This window comes from Cygnus olor, chromosome 7, assembly GCF_009769625.2.
Source record: "Cygnus olor isolate bCygOlo1 chromosome 7, bCygOlo1.pri.v2, whole genome shotgun sequence".
Classification (NCBI taxonomy): Eukaryota; Metazoa; Chordata; class Aves; order Anseriformes; family Anatidae; genus Cygnus; species Cygnus olor.
The window spans coordinates 20,887,314-20,906,785 of NC_049175.1; the positions used below are offsets into that span (position 1 = coordinate 20,887,314).

General features: G+C 44.3%; 1 protein-coding gene across 3 annotated transcripts in view; it reads left to right on the forward strand.

Annotated features, from left to right (window-relative positions):
• Positions 1-1,535: 1,535 nt before the first annotated feature.
• The window catches only part of TBC1D12 (TBC1 domain family member 12), a 42,337-nt gene continuing 24,400 nt past the window's right edge, over positions 1,536-19,472 (forward strand). The window contains exons 1-2 of one of the 3 annotated variants that reach the window (XM_040563619.1): positions 1,536-1,689; positions 16,834-16,957. In XM_040563619.1, the coding sequence (XP_040419553.1) occupies positions 1,631-1,689; positions 16,834-16,957 (183 nt within the window). In that variant the 5' untranslated portion in view covers positions 1,536-1,630. Of the gene's footprint in view, positions 1,690-2,222; positions 2,888-16,833; positions 16,958-19,472 lie in introns of those variants that run through there. The other 2 variants (XM_040563616.1, XM_040563617.1) reach the window with 2 other exon arrangements.

Here is a 19,472-nt window from a genome sequence, read left to right on the forward strand (position 1 = left end):
TTATATGCAAATTGCCCTAATCAGTTTTAGGGCAATATAAAACTACTGCCCCTTAAGTTATTTACAATATTCATCTAAGCATCTATTTTCTTTTCACTAACAAATTATGCTATTTCTTATATAAAATACTGGATACTAAGGATCTATGTAGTAACATTTTAGTCTATATAGTTTTATATAGTCTTCTTAGTTTTATATAGTCTATTTTTTTTGCTCAGCATCTTGGGGTGTACGCTGCATCTTGCAGCATCCCAGTTAAACAGTTGAAAATCCACACAACATACTCTGTGGACCTCTGAGTGCTTCCTTAAACCTAAAATTTGCTCTAACCAAGGCAGCTTTCTCTTTCATTTTTTTCTGGCACAGAGTGAGTTCCTGGATAATTCATACTTTATGGATTCACACTGCACCCACTACTTTGTTACATGTAAGGCAAAGAAAGCTGCTATGCCTCCACAACAGCTCACTTTATAGCACATTGCCCAGGGTAACAATGAATATATAGACGTTAAATGAATTCACTGTTGATCCCTTGTTACTGTGTATGAAATCTCCAGTTTAAGACGGATAGAACACTACCCAGTCCCCTCCTTTTTTATTACTTTTGAAGTCACTGTATCTGTGCTGCCCATAGCTGTTGACTACTCAGGTGCTCCTTGGGATATTCTGCTTGCTGCTTCAGTTTAAAGTACTCTAGAAGAAATGCAAGGTGGATGGATGAGCTGCGTGCCCAGACCCCTACTTTAAAAGAGGATCTGTGGCATGTGTTGCACAAGCTGCATGTTCCATTTGCACAGAGTACAGAGAGCCTCTGTAGCACCCGTCATCTATGTCCACTCATCAGCCATGCTGATCAGGCCACGTGTCACAGCGCAGAACAGAAAACCTACCATTTTAGTTACAGCAGCAAAAAGCTTAATTAAAAAAAATTAGTTAACCAAAAAAGCTTAATTAGTTCATCCTTTCTAATGGTTTGGTTTGACTGAAGTAGCCTACAAAGCGTTCCCACAAGCAGTCCAGCTGGCATACCACGGGACAGGTAACGCTGGCAACCTCTACTGGGCATTTTTCCAAGCAGCTGAAGGCCAATGGTCCTTCATCTCACCCAGCTGTCACTGGATGAGGCTGTGTACCTCCTCTCAAGAAAGGCAAGGCAGAAGAAAACAAACCAAAACAATGTGTGTCCTCTAACCTCTGAGATTCCAAGTATTTGCTACCTACTCATGTCAAAATGGCTGAGATCAGAGTTGCTTGTTCCATGGAAAACACCCAGCGCTGCTTGCCTGACCTCAGAAGTACAGTGACAAGGGGAAAACAAAACAAAACAAAACAAACAAAAAAAAACACACCACAGACCATTTTTTATTTATTTCTTTACTAAAGACAAGCCTGGAAGACTTCAGACTGCAAAGTCCTTACAATAAATCATAATGAAATGCAACAGCTTTTTCTTGGTGAAGATTCCTACCTAAAATCCCTGTTCCTAAGACACCCTCAGGTCAGACACCATTTAAGGCTGCTGGCAGCTCCCGGCCCCCTCCCCACTCCACCTCAGGGCCGAGGCCTGTCCCCGGGCACGCCGCACCTGGCAGCGGTTAAAAGCCGGGCCCTCAGGTGCGGGGGCGGCCGGATGGAGGGCTGTGCGGGCCGGGGGCTCCCCGGGGAGCTGCGCTTCCCCTGCTACCGGCTGTGAGTGCAGTGCGGCGGGGACGGGAGCGCCTGTGAGGGGCTGGGGCTGGCCTGGGGGTGACAGCCTGGTGGCTGTGGTGTGGTGTGGTGGCTGTGGTGTTAGGGCTGCAGTAGGGGCGTGAAGCCCTCTGCCTTTTCTTTAACCAGTGCCTCCTGGCCTTGCTCTCTCACGGGAGCGCCTCGTTTCCCCTGAGGGACACGCTGGGAGGTGCAGGTGCCCGCGGTGCGGCCCCCCCCCCCAGGTGCTATCTCCGCCGGGCCGGGCGGGGGCGCTCTCCCTTCCCTGCCTCTCTATGGCCCCTTTCCCGGGGGGGCGGCGCCGCGCGCATGCGCCTTGCCTCACGCTGAGCGGCGGCTGCGGGCGGTGGCGGCGCCGCCGGTGCTGAGCAGCGCGCGCCGCCCGCCCCGCCCCGTGTGGCCCCGCCCCCCGGGCCCCCGCCCCGCCCCGCCGCGCCGGGGGGGCTGCGCCGCTGGCACCGGCGGGGCTCGGCGGCGGCAAATGGTGGGGCCGGACGATGGCGGGGCTCCGGGCGTGCTCCCCGCGGGCCGGCGGGAGGCGGCGGCGGCGGAGGAGGAGGAAGAAGAAGAAGAGGAGGAGGAGGAGGACGGGGCGGGATGGGAGCCGGGGCTTGAGGCCGGGGAGCGGCGGGCCCGGCCGGCAGCGGCTGCTGCTGCAGCGGTACCTGGCGGCGCTCGGCCCGCGGCGGGCGGGAGGCGCTGCCCGGAGAAGCCGGCCAACGGCGCCGCCCCGCACGCCGCGGGGGCGATGACCAACGGGGACGTCGGCTTCCTGCGGGCCGAGCCGCCGCCGGCCCCCCGGGCGTCGGGACGGGCCGCGCCGGGCCGCCATGAGAGGAGGAGGAAGCGAAAGTGCAGAACGGGGGCTTCCTCTCTGCTCGCCGGGCCCCGGCGGCGGCGGCCCCGCGGGGACGGCCCTGGAGGAGCCGCTGCGGAGCTGCTGCCTGCGGGGCGAGGCGGGGCCGGGCGGCGGCAGCCCCCCGCCGGCAGCCCCGGGGCCGCCGCCGGGCTTCACGGACGTCAGCCTGGGCTCCCGCAACACGTACGAGGTGAGCCGCCGCCGCAGCGCCCCGGAGCACCTGCCCCGCGGAGGGACGGCGCCGCCGGGACCGCCGCACCCAGCGGCCGAGCGGGCCCGGCGGGCGGCGGGCGGCAGCGGCTTGGCCGAGTTCTTCAGCAGGTACGGGCAGGAGGGAGGGGGCCCGGCCCCGAGGGGCGGCGGGCACCCTCCTCTGGCGCCTTCCTCTCGGCGGTGTGGGTGCTGCGGGGTGGTTTATTCCACAGCGTGGGGCGGAAAGCCGCCGCCACTGGGCTTTGTGCTCAAATTAACGGGGTGCCTGCTAAATTTATGATGCAGGAACTTGAACTTTGGGGCATCCACCTGTATTGCTTTGTGGCATGTTTCTCTCTTTAATGAGAGCACCACTCGGGAGGTGCCTCTTGACTGTAGCAGTTAACAGCACACTCTGTGTTACTTCTCTGAATTTAACAATGGGAGTTAAATTTCCCAGTTTCCACTAGTTCTTAATCCCCAAGCCCTGGTGTTACAGTTGTGTGGTAGTTGCTCTGATAGCACAGTGGGTTCTGAGTGGGTGGAGACAACAGATTGAGATTCAATTACTGACTGAAGAATTGATGTGAAAGAGCAGGGATTTGGTCTCGAGGCATGACCCCAAGCCAAGAAACAGGCTGCTTCTGCCAGCCCTCAGGGAAGGGACGGATGGGTTCCTGCCTGAGCTTAGGGTCAGTGTCACTTGCAGAGCCAGGTTATTGCCACTGCTTTGTGTCACAGATGGACCGAGAGCTGTGCCTCTGTTCCCCTATTTCCCATCAGTGATCTTACCTTCCCTGTTTTCCATGTTACGTGGCTGGCAGTATATTGCCTTCCCTTTGCCTCATTGCTCTAACACTTTAACCAGCTGCGTTGTTTGTTGCTTTTTGCCCCAGAGCAATAGCTTAATGAAATTCTGGAGAACTTTGGCTCCTAGAAAAGGCTGAACTCGGTGTGCCGTTGAAGTTGTCAATATACAGTGACACTTCAAGTTTTCAGTGAAGATCTGGGTAATACCTGGAAAAAACTTAATTGTTTCTATGCTGGCAAAAGCTAGAGTGCTGACACCGCTGTTTAAAAAAAAGGGTTTGCCAGGGAGCTGATCTCCCAGCCCCTCACTGGCCCGGCTGGCTGCTCCTCACGTGCGCTTGGCCTGGGCAGCAACTGCGGCTTCAGAGGCTCTGCTTTCAGCTCCGCACATACAGTTGTGAGAGTGCCGGGCTTGCAGCCGATATCATTTCAGCAGCCAGAATGAGATCTATTAATGAAGCACACTTTTACTGTTTTCTTAAAAACAAAACTCAAGTTTCTGTTACTTGATAGACTTATCTCTAGGTAGAATAATGCTAGTGTTCGTGTCCTCCATTGCTTAGAAAAGTGATAACCTTCTTTTCATGACTTTTTTAGCAATCAGTTCTTGTCTTCTAATCTTTTTCTGATACTTCAAAAGCTTAGACTTGTAACATCTTTATTAAAAGTCTCAGATGAATATAAAACCAACAGTTGCTGTTGTGAGTTGGTCGTTCTTGAGTTCCTCAAAAAGAAATACCTCGGCTCTCAGTAATAAGGATAGAAATTGTTGAAAATAATCCTGTGACTGAATGCTTGTAGCAACGATACTTCTTGTGAAGTTCCTCACCAGGTGATTGTTTGAATTTTTAAATGAGCATAGGGCCATAAATGATGTTGTTCCCCAATGTTTTCAGCTGTACTGGGTGGTGGTGCTCTATCGAAAGTGGTGGCTGTGCTAAATACAGGTGGTTCGGTGGTCTGATGCATCTTGTATGGAATGTTTCACGCTTGTAATGCTCTTTGCCTAGTTCATAAGCTGTCTAAAATTTGATAGCTCCATTTTTCCCCTCCCAATAGCCATAATTATATGGCACTTTCTTTTAAAGGTGGACGTTTCTTCCTACTGTTTGGTTAAAAGCAGCAGGCATGGGGGAAGTCGTGCTGCCTGCTGTGGGAAGGCTCTGTTGTTCTCTAGCTGCCCGGTCAGACAAACTCCTCTGGCCTGGCAGGTCGGGGCTAGGGGGCTGCTCTGTCCAGCTGCTTATTCCTATCTCCTTAGCTGTCCGACCAGCCTGTTCTGCAGCTCTGTGAAATGATCCGAGGTAACTGTGCTCATGTGAATGAACTGAGGAGAAATTGATGAGGGGAGGCCAGAGGAGGAGCAGGCAGCTGCGCACAGCAGCTTCTTACCTGCTGTGCTATGGGGAGAGTGGCTGAGCCCTCTAGATTGATAGAAACTTGCCCAAGGTCTTAGAATAATTGCTGCTGACAGTGCTTGCAGCTATTTTCTGTATGTATGGGGTGTAACAGTTGGTCCTGGGATCTTAAGTTGTGTTTGTGTAAAATTAGGAAGCCTATCAAATCAGTGCTAACAGCTTTTTATTGGAAAAATAATTGTTTTTGCTGTCTCTTGGTTCCACGTCTGTGTGTGTCTTCATGTATGAAATGGGATGTCTCAAGCGAATCGGAGGTGTGTGGAGCGGAGCACTGTGGCAAGGCGAGCTGTGGCTGTGGTCGCGTGTCTCCACGCTGCTGCTGCTATGGTCAGAGCATTAAGTGGCACCTGGAAAGTCACCTGCCACTGCTTTGTGCTCCTGTGTGTGATTCATAACGCGGTCACGTATAGCCACTGTTCTTACGGTCTGAGGTCTTGAGTAACAGCGTACAAGCATGGCGTTCTCTTCTTGGGTTATTCGATCGCTTTTGGGTAGTCCCAGGGGTTGCTGTTGAGTATGGGATGGTTTAGTGAGCAGTGTTGTGTGGGCACTGCAATTAGGGCAGTGAGGATTGCTTTGGTCCCCAAAGCAGCACCTCTAGAGCAGAACAGGGCAAGTAGCAGTAAATGTCCTGGGGGAGAGATGGAGCCCCAGAGATCCTGCACCTCTTTTGAAGGTGACTTGGACTTCCTATTTTACATGCGCGTACCAGGCACCTTCTCAGCTTGTGTAGCTATTGTTCCTTTCTGAATTGCGTGTTTGCCTAGATAAATTTAGGTATCTGGGAGCTGACAAAGTTCCTGATTGCTTTGTGGTTCCTGGAGTCAAAGCCTAATGTTGACAATAGCAGTGATACTTTGTTATCGTAAAGCCCCATTTTCCCAAATCCTTGTTTTCCAGAAATAATATAACAAGTTTTCTTTTCCTGGTAAAATCACAAAGACTTTAAATCAAAACTGCTGCTGTTCATAGGTCTTTAGAATGTGCTGTGAGCAATAGTGGTAAGGGCTGCAAGCGTGTGGTAGTTGGCGTGCGTATGCTTATAAAAACTGTCATTAGTCTCATCCTTCCTTCCTCAAGGGGAGTGGTTGCCCTTGCTGCCAGGAAGTCTTGACAAATCTTTACCCTTGGGGATGGTGGGAAGCTGGATGGAGCTGGTATGTGCAGGAGCAGAGGACTGAGGAATCACTTGAGCCTGCATCTTTCTCCCTCTTTGTAAGCTTTGTAAGCACGGCTCTGTGGTTCGCTAAGTAGGTGGGTCTTCAAAAGCTGCTGCTCTCCTTGCTCTGAAAAATGTCCTTGACAGAGGGCTGCGGAAAGGCTCACTCCTGAGCACTGCTACTTGTGTACCGGAGATCTGTAGCTTGCATTTCAATTTATTACTAAGCAGCACCTGCAGCTCTTTTAACTGTATAGGCACACCTGGGCTATGCCTGCACCTCCTGAATGGTTAATGCCAGAATTGTATACAAATAGAAATATCAAAGCTTTTCAGTTTCATAAATCATCATGAACTTCGGGGGAAGGGCTGCACATCTGTTTTGTGGGGTTTTTGTCAAAAGGAGTCAAGTGGGGAGTGAGCTGTCCTAGTTGCCACAGATCTTCTAAACCTTCCGTTTGTGTAAAGATCGAGGAACTGATTGATGGGGTTTCACAGTGATTAATTTATATTCCTGTATTGTCTGTGCCTTTATCCTGGGCAGTTCTTGCTGGCATCCTGAAAGACTTGTGTTTTTTTTCCTTTTTCTGTCCAGATAAAAAAACAAAGTGGGGGTTGTGGAAGAGAACAGAGCTTCTAACAGGGAAATAGACTGGCAATGTTTAAGAAAGGGAAAGAGAGAGGAGGGTTAAAACAAAGCTTGCCCCAGAAACTGCAAGGGCACTCTTCACCCTTGTCTCTCAAACGTAGCTTTTTGTTTTCTACAAGTGGTCTTGTAACTTAAGTGAAGAAGCAGATACTTCTAACTGATTAGAATTACAGCTGCTGGGTGAAAGTAGGAAAGAGCACCTGGGCCCAAGTCTTGGAAGAATTGCTGTGGCTAACTTCAACCAGCATTCTCTTTCCCTGAGTTACAAGCATAACTAACTCATATAAATAAGAACAAGTGTTCATATTATCAAAATCAGAAGCTTTTCCATGGATTTTTCACACCCCGTTCAATAAGAACGATTTGCGTGATGAAGCTGTGTTGACACCGTGACTGGTTTCTGGCTTTCAGTCATATGAGTGACAAAACGTATTGGCAACTTAAGTAAATCTGGTCTCCTGAGAAAGACAAACTGTAATAAACATTTCAGCTCCCAACCTTTTAAATAACCGTTCACATGGAAAACTTTACCAGAGGTGTGTGATCTTACTGTATCTCAGCATATTTAAAGGTTCTCTTACAAGTGCAGGTCTTGCTGTAGCAAATGAAGTCTGTATGAACAGCAGCCTTGTTTTCGTTTGTGAACGAGTTCCAAGCATCTCAAGAAAATGAGCAAATCCTCAGGGTCTAGGAGTTGAAAATGGCTTTTGGAGAAAGTTTCACTCCTAGGCCTCATGTTTTTAGAGCTTTTTGTTCCTGAAAAACATGAGCAATGGGTGTTTCACCATGATTATTTAAGATGTTGTATACCCATTATCCTAGCCAAAGCGATGTCTGTTGAGTAGCGAGCCAAAGCTCATGTTCACGCGCACAGGTGGAAGAACATACATTGATTTAACTCTGGATATGGATCAGATTGCTGTATGGCTACAACTTCTGTCTGCAGCCTGCTAATTTCTCCTAAAAAACTGACTAAACAGATTGTACCTCCAAGACTTTAAAGCTGCAGGTATAATCTTCAGCAGTTTCAACTACCCTAAATATTATTAGCTATTTCTCTGCTGTCTTTGGTAGACAGTGTAATATTCTGTGCGGGTACAGCTATTTGCACTGGGAGTTGTATAATCCTAATAGGATTTTTCCTGAAGTCACTTTTATGCTTGTACTCTTCAGACTGTTCGGTTATTAGGATACTTTGTCTTGACTGTTTAAGACTGCAAGAGGAATTTAAGGTTTTTGATCACATTTTATTCACATGGATGAGGAAATAGTTATCCCTGTCTTCAGTTTCTGGGAACTGCTGAAGTGCTTATCATGTGAACCCAGCCCTTTTTTCCCTTAGTGGTGGTGTTTGTCCTTCAGCTGGGAAGACAGGTCTGCTGTTAGGTTGAGTGGTAGGTATTGCCTTAAGCTTCTTTGGGGTCATGATGCTGCTGTGCTTCTCAGGCTTTTTGGTATCGCTTCCTAGGGAAGTGAAGCTTAGGCAGATACTGCCTGGTCTGTAATACTCTAGCCTGCTGGCTGCGTTTGTCAAATTTCTCTGAGACTGAGAGGACTTGAATATAAAGATCCTACAGGTTTTCGAGTGCAGGCTGGGCAGAACGAGTGACTGCAGAGCACGTGACTCCTGGCTGCGCACTGGGGTAGGTAGCAGTGTGGGAGGTAGATGGGCAGCGTATGCATGAATTTCTGACTTCAATTAGTAGAAAGCTAGGTTTTGGTCGTAGCTGAGTTTATTTCTCTAGAACTTCTGAGGGCTAAGCACTCAGGCAAGTGTTCTCAATTTCCTGTCCTCTTTCTTATCTCGAGACTGAAAATAACACCTGTAGCCTCTGGGAGGAAGCTCCTGGCCATTTTTTTCACTCTCCACCAAGGTACTCCTTTATTAAGAAGTCATGTTCAACTTCCATTGTTGTATTGGAAACTGTTATTTAATGTGCTCTCAGGTAAGTGAAAGTCTTTCCTGATCAGGTTGTGTAATCAAGTGCCTTGTTAACTCCCCTCCCTTGGGGAGTTGTGTTGATCTAAAGATCTAAACAAACCTGAAGGCCAGTGGTAGGAATAGACAAACTAAGTGACTGTCTGAAGCAGGATTAAATGAGAAAAGAGGCCAGAGATGCAGAGAGTAACAAAACCTCTATGTAGCCCTTCTCCATCTGCTAGAGCTGCAGAAAACCAGGCTTGCTGCTGCTGCCACCTCCATCACTGAAGTCTGGTTTGATGTACTGAGGAAGGTGCTCCTGGAGAATGGTGATGGTACTTGTCACATCCTGCTGGTGCTGCAGGAGCAGCACACCAAGCTGCTGATGCCAGCTCCTCTCCTTTCTGCAGCAGGGCTGGGTCTTAGCCCCAGCAAGCTCAGTCCTCTCCGTGCTGCTGCAGTTGCCCAATACAACTGTTAATGTAGGATCTTGTCTGTCCTGCTGCTGTGCATTAATGAGGCTGTTTATATGCTGGATGCCAGAATCCTATAAGAAGTAAACAGGCCATCAGCTACCAAAGGTATCTGGGTGATTTTGTAGCTGTGAAATTAGAAGCAGTGCAGATTGCAGAGCACAAAGTATCTCTAGCTTGTTACAAGCTTTAGGAGTTGTGCGGGTTGCTTGCTGCTGTTCCTCATGTTCTGTAGGCAGCTGAGTGGTAGATTGAGGAGTATCTTTGTAAAACAGGCATCAGGCAAAACTGAAAGTCTCCTGCATGTTAACATCAGAAGTATAACAGATCTAAAATGTATTCTTGCTTTTTTAATACTTCTGTGACTTATCATGAAAGCAGTGACATTGGATATATTGTGAAATCGCTAACCATGTTAGATACCTGGTATATTTATTGGCTGCAATTCACAGTAGTGTGTTGTAGTACTGCACTGCACAATCTGGTAATCAACGGGCACTGTCTCTAGGACCTGAAGGGAAGACTCATGACTGAGGCTTAACCAGGCTGGTTGCAGCAGTAGGCACTGTGAGCTCATGGGGCAGTCATCAAGTAACTGTCCTGTTTGAACTTAGTTCACTGATCTGTGGGCTCTGTCAAACGCTTGGGATCTTTCTCACCTTTGTCTTGAAATGTATATTGTATAGAGCATTTAGACTTTAGTTTAGTGACTGTGGTGATGATAAAGCTGCTGACTTCTGTCTTAACTGGAAATGAGTCGCAGCAAGAACAGTTTTAGGTAGTTTGCCTCATTAGGTTGTACTTGCATGAGACATCTTGGTGAACTGATTTCAGAATTTGTTGTCAGGAAACAAAGGGAATGCCTCTTCCCTGCTTCTGGTACTTATTTGATCCTGTGAGCTGCTGTAGCTCACGGAGCTAGGGAGTGAAAAGCTCTCGGGTGGCTTTCTGTGAGATGAGTTGAACTGACTTGTAAAGTATGGAGACTCTGGGGATGAAGACGGGAGGAGAAAACATAGGACGTCACTGGTGCAAGGAGGAGAGGCGGGCTTCCCCTCAGTGGAGCTGAAACAGCTCTGTCATCCTGTGGGTGGGGGAAAGGGCTCTGGTTCCCCTCACGCTGTTTTGTTCATGTTGCTGGTTGCCCACCTGTGACTTGGCAGGAGTAGGTGTTCTGGGCCACGCAGGAAACAGCAGGCCATAAGCAGTCAGGTGGTCACTTCTCCACTTATTGCAGCCCAGTGATCCAGGATTTGGGGTTAGGCTCCGTGAGCAAGTGGCATTTGGTTGTTGTTGTAAAAAATTGACCATGGAGTCTGGTGTAGTGTCAAAAGAGCTGCTGAAGTGCCTGGTTAAATGGGAAGATGATACAGTGCCTTGGCACGGAGCTCTGTTTTGCTATTTCACTTGGAAAAGTAAATGCGAGACTGTGTTGATAGTCTTCCTTTACTCTGTTTGTACTTGAGCATCCTGAAATTTAATCAGTTACCTTGCACGTGTCTGCTTGTGTACGTACGTTTCTCAGTACGTGAGCCCACTGTCTGACAGCAGGCCTGTGCAACAGCTCTTTGTTAGGAGCACCGTTTAGACTGTTCAAGTGCTGTTTGCCAGTAAGTGTGCTGGACAGGGTGTTCTGTAATGCTGCTAAACACTTCCAGCTCTTAAAGCTTTCCACGTGTTTGTGTACCTGTAGTAAAACTGTTCTGCCACCAGAATTTGTGAAGCCGCTTTAGGACTGGCAATACTTAGGAAGAGCTTGAGCAGTATGGCTGATCTAACTTAGTCTCTTCAGTGCAGTCCCACAACAATTCCCTTAATCTTGGTGTCCACTCCGAGGTCAGGAACCTCCTTCTCTACCTCTCCGCCCTTTGCAGCTACTCCGTGGCCATTCATTGGGTTTCAGGTTTACCTAATCTTAGCTGAGGCTTTAGTTTACCAGTAATATCAATAGGAATGTCATCGCTATGTTTAAAACAACAAAATCCAACCAAACAAAAACACCACACACAAACAAACTACAAGCTTGGTCTTGTTGGAAGATGCATATCTCCCTGTTTAGCATTTCTGGTTTCTTTAATTTTTTGAGGGAAGAAGAGAGGAACCAAGAACTCATTTGTATAGTACTGAAGGCTGTTTTTGAGTATTACAGATGCAAACACTGAAGTTCCTTTGGAGAAGGTGGTTTGGGAAACTTCTTGGATTGTCTTGGTTTGAAAAGAGGAGAGCTTTATGCTGCTGAAAGTTGCTGAAACTAGCACCATCCTGAAATGAATCTATTTGGAGATAACAGAATGTGAAGAGAAGCTGGTTACTTGCTGCTTCTTGTAGCAAAGTGGTGGAGGATGTGAACCATAAAATTGGTTGGGTCCCCTCTCCTCCAGTACAGGCAGAGATTAGCAACTTGTGCTTGGAACAATTGTCTATATACACTGGACTGGAATAGGCTCATGCTGTTTTAAGTTATTATATGTTCCACACTTCTAGTTTCAGTAAGTACTACATTTATTGGTGAGTTGTTTTGTTCTAAATCTCCACGTTAGGAATTCTAAGTCTGAAAACACTTGCATGTTAACCGATTGCTGAATCTAACACAGAGTAAGGTTGACATGGGAGAGTAAAGGATTAATTGAAAAGTGTATTTGTAAGGTAGGTGGTGTTTGCTCTTAATTTTTTTTATGCCCATGGGACTTTCCCAGACATAACAATGTGAGAAAACACTTCAGAGCATTTGAAAGTGAGCAGGTAGCAGCTGGATAGTGTTGCAAGAATTTAAATCTATCATAACAGGAAAGCAGTGACACCCTGCTGGGTGGTCTAGGACATATTGTGGACCTTTTTGGGGCACTTCATCAATTCCTACAAATTGTGCACTGTATATAAACAGTGTAAAATGTAGAAATAGAATCCTACTTTTACAAAAAAAAAACTTTTACAAAGCCTGCAGACCAACAAGTAGCTAACCAAGAAGGTTTTATTTCATTTTAATGATTCATTATTTATGCTTAGTTGAGTTGCATTTGTTTCTGTATGTAAATTATTGAAAAGTCTTGTTTAAAGCATAGAGCTAGTCGTTTATAGCCAGGTAATGTTTTATGCTGTTATGTCCAAACTTCTGCAAATAAAACCTTAATAGACTGGATGAGGTTGAATATGAAGAAAAACCTGTTGTGTTCTTAACCAGCTCTTGTGTTTTATACATGGTAAAAAAACGTGAATGTAGTAGTTCATGTTTTCAACTATAGCCATGAAAGAATAGGGAGTTGTAGGCTTGCAGGGATCTTCAGAACTTGTGCAGACCATTCCAAAAATATGGTTTTAAGTCAAAACTATTAATTTAATGCTATATGGGTAAAAAAAAAGTCTGTAACAATTCCTGGGATATCTCTTCTGACTCCTCACTGATGCAGCTATCTGGATAAGCATTATTGGGTACATAAGTAGCTTCCTAATCAGTTTCTTTCAGCTAATTCAGATTTCAAACAGACCTATTTTGTATATCTACAAAGCTTATTTAAAAATTAACATAGGAATGGAGCAAAAACAGTGTACACAAGCAGAAGTGTTCTTTGTGGAGGTGCAAAATCAGTTTTATCATAGTACATAAACAGTTTTTTATGGGTTTGACTTGTTACTTCATATTTCTTTTACTCATCTGGGGATTTTATTGGAGTTACTGGATTTCTTAATGTATTGCAGAGTAAAGCAGCTTTCCAGGGTTTTTAACTGTATCTTTTTAATTATAGTTTTTTTAAAAGGCAAACCAAAAGCAAAACCACAAAGCAAAACCCTGAACTGTTTGTAGTCAAACAGGGTGTTGCTCGTTTGCAGCATTAACTTCATGCTGGTTTTCCTCTATTAAGCCTTTATGATTCTGAGAGGAAAAGTTATGTTGGCAGAAGTGGGGAAGCTCTTGATGACTTGATGTGATGCTGATTCTTTCCTGTTGGTGTCTGTCTTCCCTGGATTTAATACGAGACAGTTGTTGTATTCAGTGTTCACCATTAGGTGTTAGGGCACTCATTAAAAAGGAAAATGTGATCAGCCCTCGCTTCCTTTGGTTCTTGTGGCTTTCAGATCTTGTTTTCTCAGTGTTTCCCTAGTTGGAGTTCTGGTGATTTCATTCTCTGATACAAGTAGAAGAATGATGCTGCAACCTTTCCTTCAGTGGGGAGGAGGCAAAGCCTTGTTGGGGTACCTGTGTACTTTGGCTGCTCTGCATTCTTAAAATCTGGTTGAAATTGCATCACTAAACTGACTCAGCAGTTGAGGTGTTTCTCTGTGCAATCACGCTAGAAGTACTTGAACAATGCAGAGTAGGTTACACACACCAGGGCTGCGTTTCCATTTCCTACCTTGCAACTTAGCTGCATTTTGCTGTTTTCTTTGTGGTTTGAACACAATTACCACCTCCTGCTTCTCTGACTGGTCAGAATACCTGGGCTACCAAGCAGCTTCCTTGCTTCTGTGGGCATTTAAGGACTAACCCTGCTGTGGTTGGCACTTTCCAGTGCTGCTTAGTGCATGGGCGTAAAGGCTACAGGTTGCGGTTTTGTGGTGGGACTGAAGGGGGGAGTTGGAACCTACGTCTTGTTAGATGTAAGCTAGAGGACTAAAGGCTTGTGAATGCTTTCTTAGGGTTACTGTTAGGAATGCTGGACTCAAACGGGAATTGAAAAATGAAGTTAATTGCTTCCAATAGTATAGTACTATCACTCATCAACACCAGGCCTGTTCTCTGTGATGGTTCTTCTGACAGGCTCCTTTCGGACTCAAAGTTCAGATTGGAAACACAAGGCTGTGTGTTTGGAGTGGGCAGGAAAGCAACTTCAGGTTTTGATGGGATGCACGAAGCTGTGAAATACTCATAGCCTGTTATTACTGGCACACAGAGTTGTAGGGAGGGAAGATAAGCATATGTGATTTTGTAAGAACTGTAGCAAAATGATGTTTGGTCTGCATTCAGACTTCACCAACTTATCTTAGCAAGAAAAATGACTTGAAAGAGAAAAGCAGTGTGGAAACAAGCAATTACGTTACTAGAACACAACGTGAATGCCACCTGTAGGAGCATCTCTGCGTTAGCATCCCGTTGGTACGGGAGCTCTGGCACAAAGTGTGGTGGGCACAGGCAGGAGCACTTCCAGCAGCGTCCTTCAGGAAGGAAGAACTGCCACTTGTTGCTGTCACTTCGGGTGTTTTAGCTGTGTGATTGTGAGAGCCCGTGGGTTTTGTTTAGTGTAGCCCAAACAATGCTAAGCATAGATTTCTTGACAGGTGATAGTAATGAGTTTTTATTCTGTGGCTTTTCATGTTTCTGTTACTTTCCATGCTCTTCAGTGTGCTTACTGCAATGTTTTTCAGAGGACTGCTTGAGAGTGTTTCTGTGTACTACATTGTGGCTACATAAAACTAGAAGGGAGAAAAACTTGTGACTTTCATTGGGCTTTTGTAAACTAGAGCGTAATTTAGTGAGCTAATTTAATGCCTCTATCCCTTTCCAGCAAAGCATCGCTCAGTTCTAAAGTGTAGATTTATTTTCAAAGGAATTTTGAAGTTTTCAAATGGATTTTGAGATTCATTATGAATTGCTAATTTCTGGTTGACTTTTTTCTGGGATCAGTGAAGCTCATGAATATTCTAAGCAGCAACAAATATATCAAATCTAGTACACTTCCTGCAATTCAGTGAATGCAGTTTGTAAGTGTTCACAGATGCTGTTCATTAAACAGGCCTTTTGTAAGGCTTTACTGTTGTCAACGGCACATCAGATGTGATACTGTTAGCTGCCAAAGCAATGTATTAAAAGTGTCCTTCCATCCTAAGTTAAGCAAAGCTTATTTGTAAACCTCTCATTAATTACTCTTGGATTAGAATTCCTATGGGAGGCTTATTCTAACAAATGATACAAAGCTTGATCAGCTTTTTTGCCTTCAGAAGAAGCAGACTTTAATGGAAGTCTGGCTCTAAATACAATTGTATCTTTTCACTTGTGCATTCATAAAAAGCAAAACAAGCCTTTGCTTAATTCAGTACACCAATGAATGTGTGTATTTAAAAAAAAAAGCCCAAGATTTATTGAGGTGAGGACTATTCTGTAAGGTTTGTCTTAATGTTATGGTTGTTTTTTCTTAAAATCAAGTCTCAAGAGCCACAAGCGTGCCTTAACCTTTTGCACAGAAATATTAGTGACAACCTTCTGTATGTTTACACATTTTTTTCATTTTAAATCTACCAGCTTCCTGGTTAATCATAAAACAGCTTTGATACGGTGATAGATTGCCATCAGTGTTAAGGCTTACATCTTCCAGCTTCTACAAGTGCTAGGAGCAGTGAGGCTGAGCTATTGGGTAATCCTGGCAGTATCCCATACTATGTGCAGGGACTGAACAGTATTGCTGTTGCAGAAGCTGGGATGCGTGAGCTATTTTGTATTTCAAAAATAGTACTCAGGCTGTGTCTTCTTGTGCACTTGCATTTCGGACAAGCGTCTTCTCCTGTTAAGTCCGAAGTCAGCCACTGTAGTAGTTTGGATTTCAGGATAAGGCTGTAGCATACTATTTAGTGTCTTGTTGGCCTACAGAATACTTTGTCTGGCTTGTTTTCCTGATGATCCTTTGAGCACTTGACCAGCTTTTTAGTAGCCCTGTGGAGCAGGATGTCCTCTAGAGCTTCTGTAGTGCTTTGCAGTGATAACGTGGGGTGTGTATTTGTGTTCAGACTGATCCTGTTTATTGTTTAGTCAGAAGTCAACTCTTGTCCTGCTGTGGGTTAACTTCTTAAATGAGGTTGAATTTAACTTGAGCATATTTAAGAGCCTCTTGGCTGAGTTTTTTAATAACGTTAACTTTATACGCTTCTGAACAAATGAACAAAATATTGTGTGCTTAGCAAACTGAGTTAAAACCACTGTTAGAGGCCTGAAACAGCAGGCAAGTATTTTAGAAAGCAGTGGGTGGAAGAAAACAAAAGAGGAAGAGACGTGCAGTGTAAGTTAGATAAAGCATATCAGGAAGAATCTTTGAGTAGGACCTCAAACAGAGGAGGGAAAAAATAAGGTAGCTCGTATGAACTTTTGACTGATGGCTTTCTGTGAAGCAATGCAGTCATCTGCCTGAGTGTAATTGCTTTAGGGACTGGCAAAGAATATCTGTGAAACTGAAGCTTTGTGTGTGTTCCCTGTTTTTCTTGATCTTCAGCTTTTGAAAATGTTTAACAAAGTTTGTGGAAAATGTTAGCGGAAATAGTAGTTCCCCATTTCTTTTTTAAATCTGTATGTTGCACAGAGACTTCCAGCTGTTTTCTTTTCAATCTCCAAATAGCTTGGTAAACTCCAAACAAAAGTCAGAGCTGCTGAATGCTCCTAACTTACACTTGAGGAAGTGTCCAGTATTACTGTTGCACGGAGTACCTTGGAATTCCAAGGTAAAACTGAATGTTAAGTACAAATATATTAGCATCAAAGCACCTGTAATGAAAGCTGCTTCACTTCAAATTAATGACTTTAAAGAGAAAACTGAGGTAGCACATTGTGTTTGCTGAGCAGTAAATCTCTGCAATGGTGAAATCAGTTTAAGCTGTAAGTGGGTACAAATATAACTTATGACGTATTTACAATAAACAAAAAGAAAACCCTCCTCTTTTTCAGAAACTTTTTCACTAAAAGGACAAAGGAACTCAAACCTGCTGTCCAAAGTGCTCCTGGTTGGAAGTTGTTTGGAAAAGTACCCCCCAGGGAAAACCTTCCGAAAGATTCCAAAATAATTCAGCAGGTGAGTAAACATCACACAAGTCTAGACATAAAACTTGTAGGAATTAACACACAAGTATTGCAGTCATCTCCGCATCACTACTATATGGTCATAGAGTCCATAGTCATAGTCCATATGGTCATAGAGTACAAGGATAGAGCTACTGAGAAAAGAGTTTGAATTTTATGACTATCTATTATGTTCCTCTGTACGCCTCAGTGCTAATAAAAGGTTGATGTGTTTAAAAACTGTTCAAACTGTTTAGATCAAAACAGTAGCACTTCTATTAATTTTCCATAAAATGTTGCCTCATTTAACATGTTAAATATTTTTTATGGTAGAGTGATTGCAAAATATTCTAGTCTTCCTTTGAGGTTCAGTTCTGAGTTACTTGTGCCTGGTTTGTGCAATAAAACCATAGTTACGCTTGTATATTCAGTTTTTCTTCAGGCTAGGTATTAATTTAGTAAAATGTATCCTCTTAAAGCATTCTTGACTATGGCAGTGTTACAAAACTGATTTTTTTTCGATCTAATTGACCTTGCTGTAGTCCTTGTTTCTGGCCTGTAAGACTTGCTGTGTTGGTAACTGGTGACAAACTGCATAGAACTCTGAAACATGTAATCTTTCACTTAAGTTTTTAAGCTTACTAGGGTATTTTTGTTTCAGAATAGTTGTAGCAGTGTAAGTTGAACTTATTTGGGATTTACTGGGGTTCTACAGAAAAGCGATTCAATTTTCTGTCCCCTAATACCAAGTTGTACCACTGCATCACTTCTAAATATTCATTCCTGTGGACTATGTCTTTGAGGTCTTTTTTATATATATTATTATTTCAGCAAATCAGTCTTTAAAGATGAGTAATTGATAATATTTCTGATATTAACGTACCATACTAAAGTTGAAAGATTTGTTGGCCTAAGAAATATGAGTGTCCCTTGTGCTGGTGAAAACAGTAACTTGAATCTCTTGGGCTGCTTTTGCTTCATCTCCTCTCTTAAATTCCACATGAGCTGATGTGTTTGGCAGGTGCAAATGGCTGTGAATAAAGCAGTGTTCAGCCATCTTCTAAAAAGAGTTTCATGGTGAAGAGGGCCTTTTGGGAGCAACTAAAGTGAAAAATAAGAGGTTCTTTTTGAAGGACATAAATGTAATGGGAGTTGTCACACAATGAAATGTAGGAAAATAAGGAAATGATGAGATTGCAGCAAGTGCTGTTTACTCTGAATTAAACTGGATACTTTTTCAACACTTTCAAATACTACTTATTGAGATGTTTTTCTATTTTGGGTGGGAGAGAGGGCAGGTGCTCATAGTTTACTTGCAGATGAATGCTGTTGGTTTTGTGCTATGAAAATACTGTGCAAAAAAATCCAGATGTCTCATCTGTCCCAATGGAGAATATGCACAATGCTTACCAGTCATCTGCTTCCCATTTTCTAGTAATGAAGATGTTTGTTTGACAGACAAGTCATAATCAGCAGAAATATTTATTTTTTTATCCTGTTGTTTCTTAGTTACTGGTTTCCTTTTAAACTGTAGTATTGCCATTTTTTTAACTTCTCTGAAGTGGCAGAAAATCTTAAAACAGTGTATTGTCTTTACTCGTGATTGAGTTGGTCCTAGAGGTTAGTCATGTGGTTTGAGTTATAATGGTTGCCAGATTAGGATCTGTGTTGGATTTATATAATCTTGAGTGGTGTGTCAGTAATGTCTAATATTTGAAATTCTAATTTCAACAAACCATGCATGGTCTTTACATAAAGCATCAAGGTCTAAAATTCCCCATTACGAAAGGGGGGTGCAAATTGGTGTATATTCTGCACAGAGTTAAGTCTACAATGCCTGAGAACTTGATTCTTAAATTGAGAGGTGACTCAATGTCTTCTTATTTCACTTATATCAAATGTCTTACATGTGTGTTTAAAATCAACAATATAGCTTCTTGTGCGTGCCTTTGAAGAAGAGGCATTTTTTTCTCAAAACTATTCAGATTTGCTGATCTGACAGTGGGCTAGAATGAATATAAGCACGTTTCATTATTGAAGATCAGTGGAAAATAGAATCTGCACTTTTGAATGGCTGACTGAGGTCCCTAGATTAAGTTCCTCACTATTAAGGAGATGCGACTGAAAGGAATGTAGGTGAGGCACCCGCCCCCCCTTCAGTGCCTCTGCAGGCTTCTATGTTAACTTGCTAAATTGAAGTCAGGGGTTCGAGTGTGAGCTGAACTGAAATAACAGATTTACTTCTCAAGTTTTTTTTTAGCCATCTGTAGTCAGAACAATGGCTGCTGATGGTTTACCAGCCTGTGTAAAATAAGTTTGTAATGTAAGGCCATTCAAGTAGAATGGGTTTAAGCAGTAGGTAAGCTGCCTGAGAGGGATTTTATGGCTGTTTATGGCAGAAATTCTAGCAGTTCCTGCACAGCTATGGCATTCTCTGTGGTTGAACACAAAGCTCATTGACTTTGCTGATGCTGGTGGCCAGCTTTGAGGGGGGTGTGACTAAACCTTTGGTTAAGGAGAATGAGTAA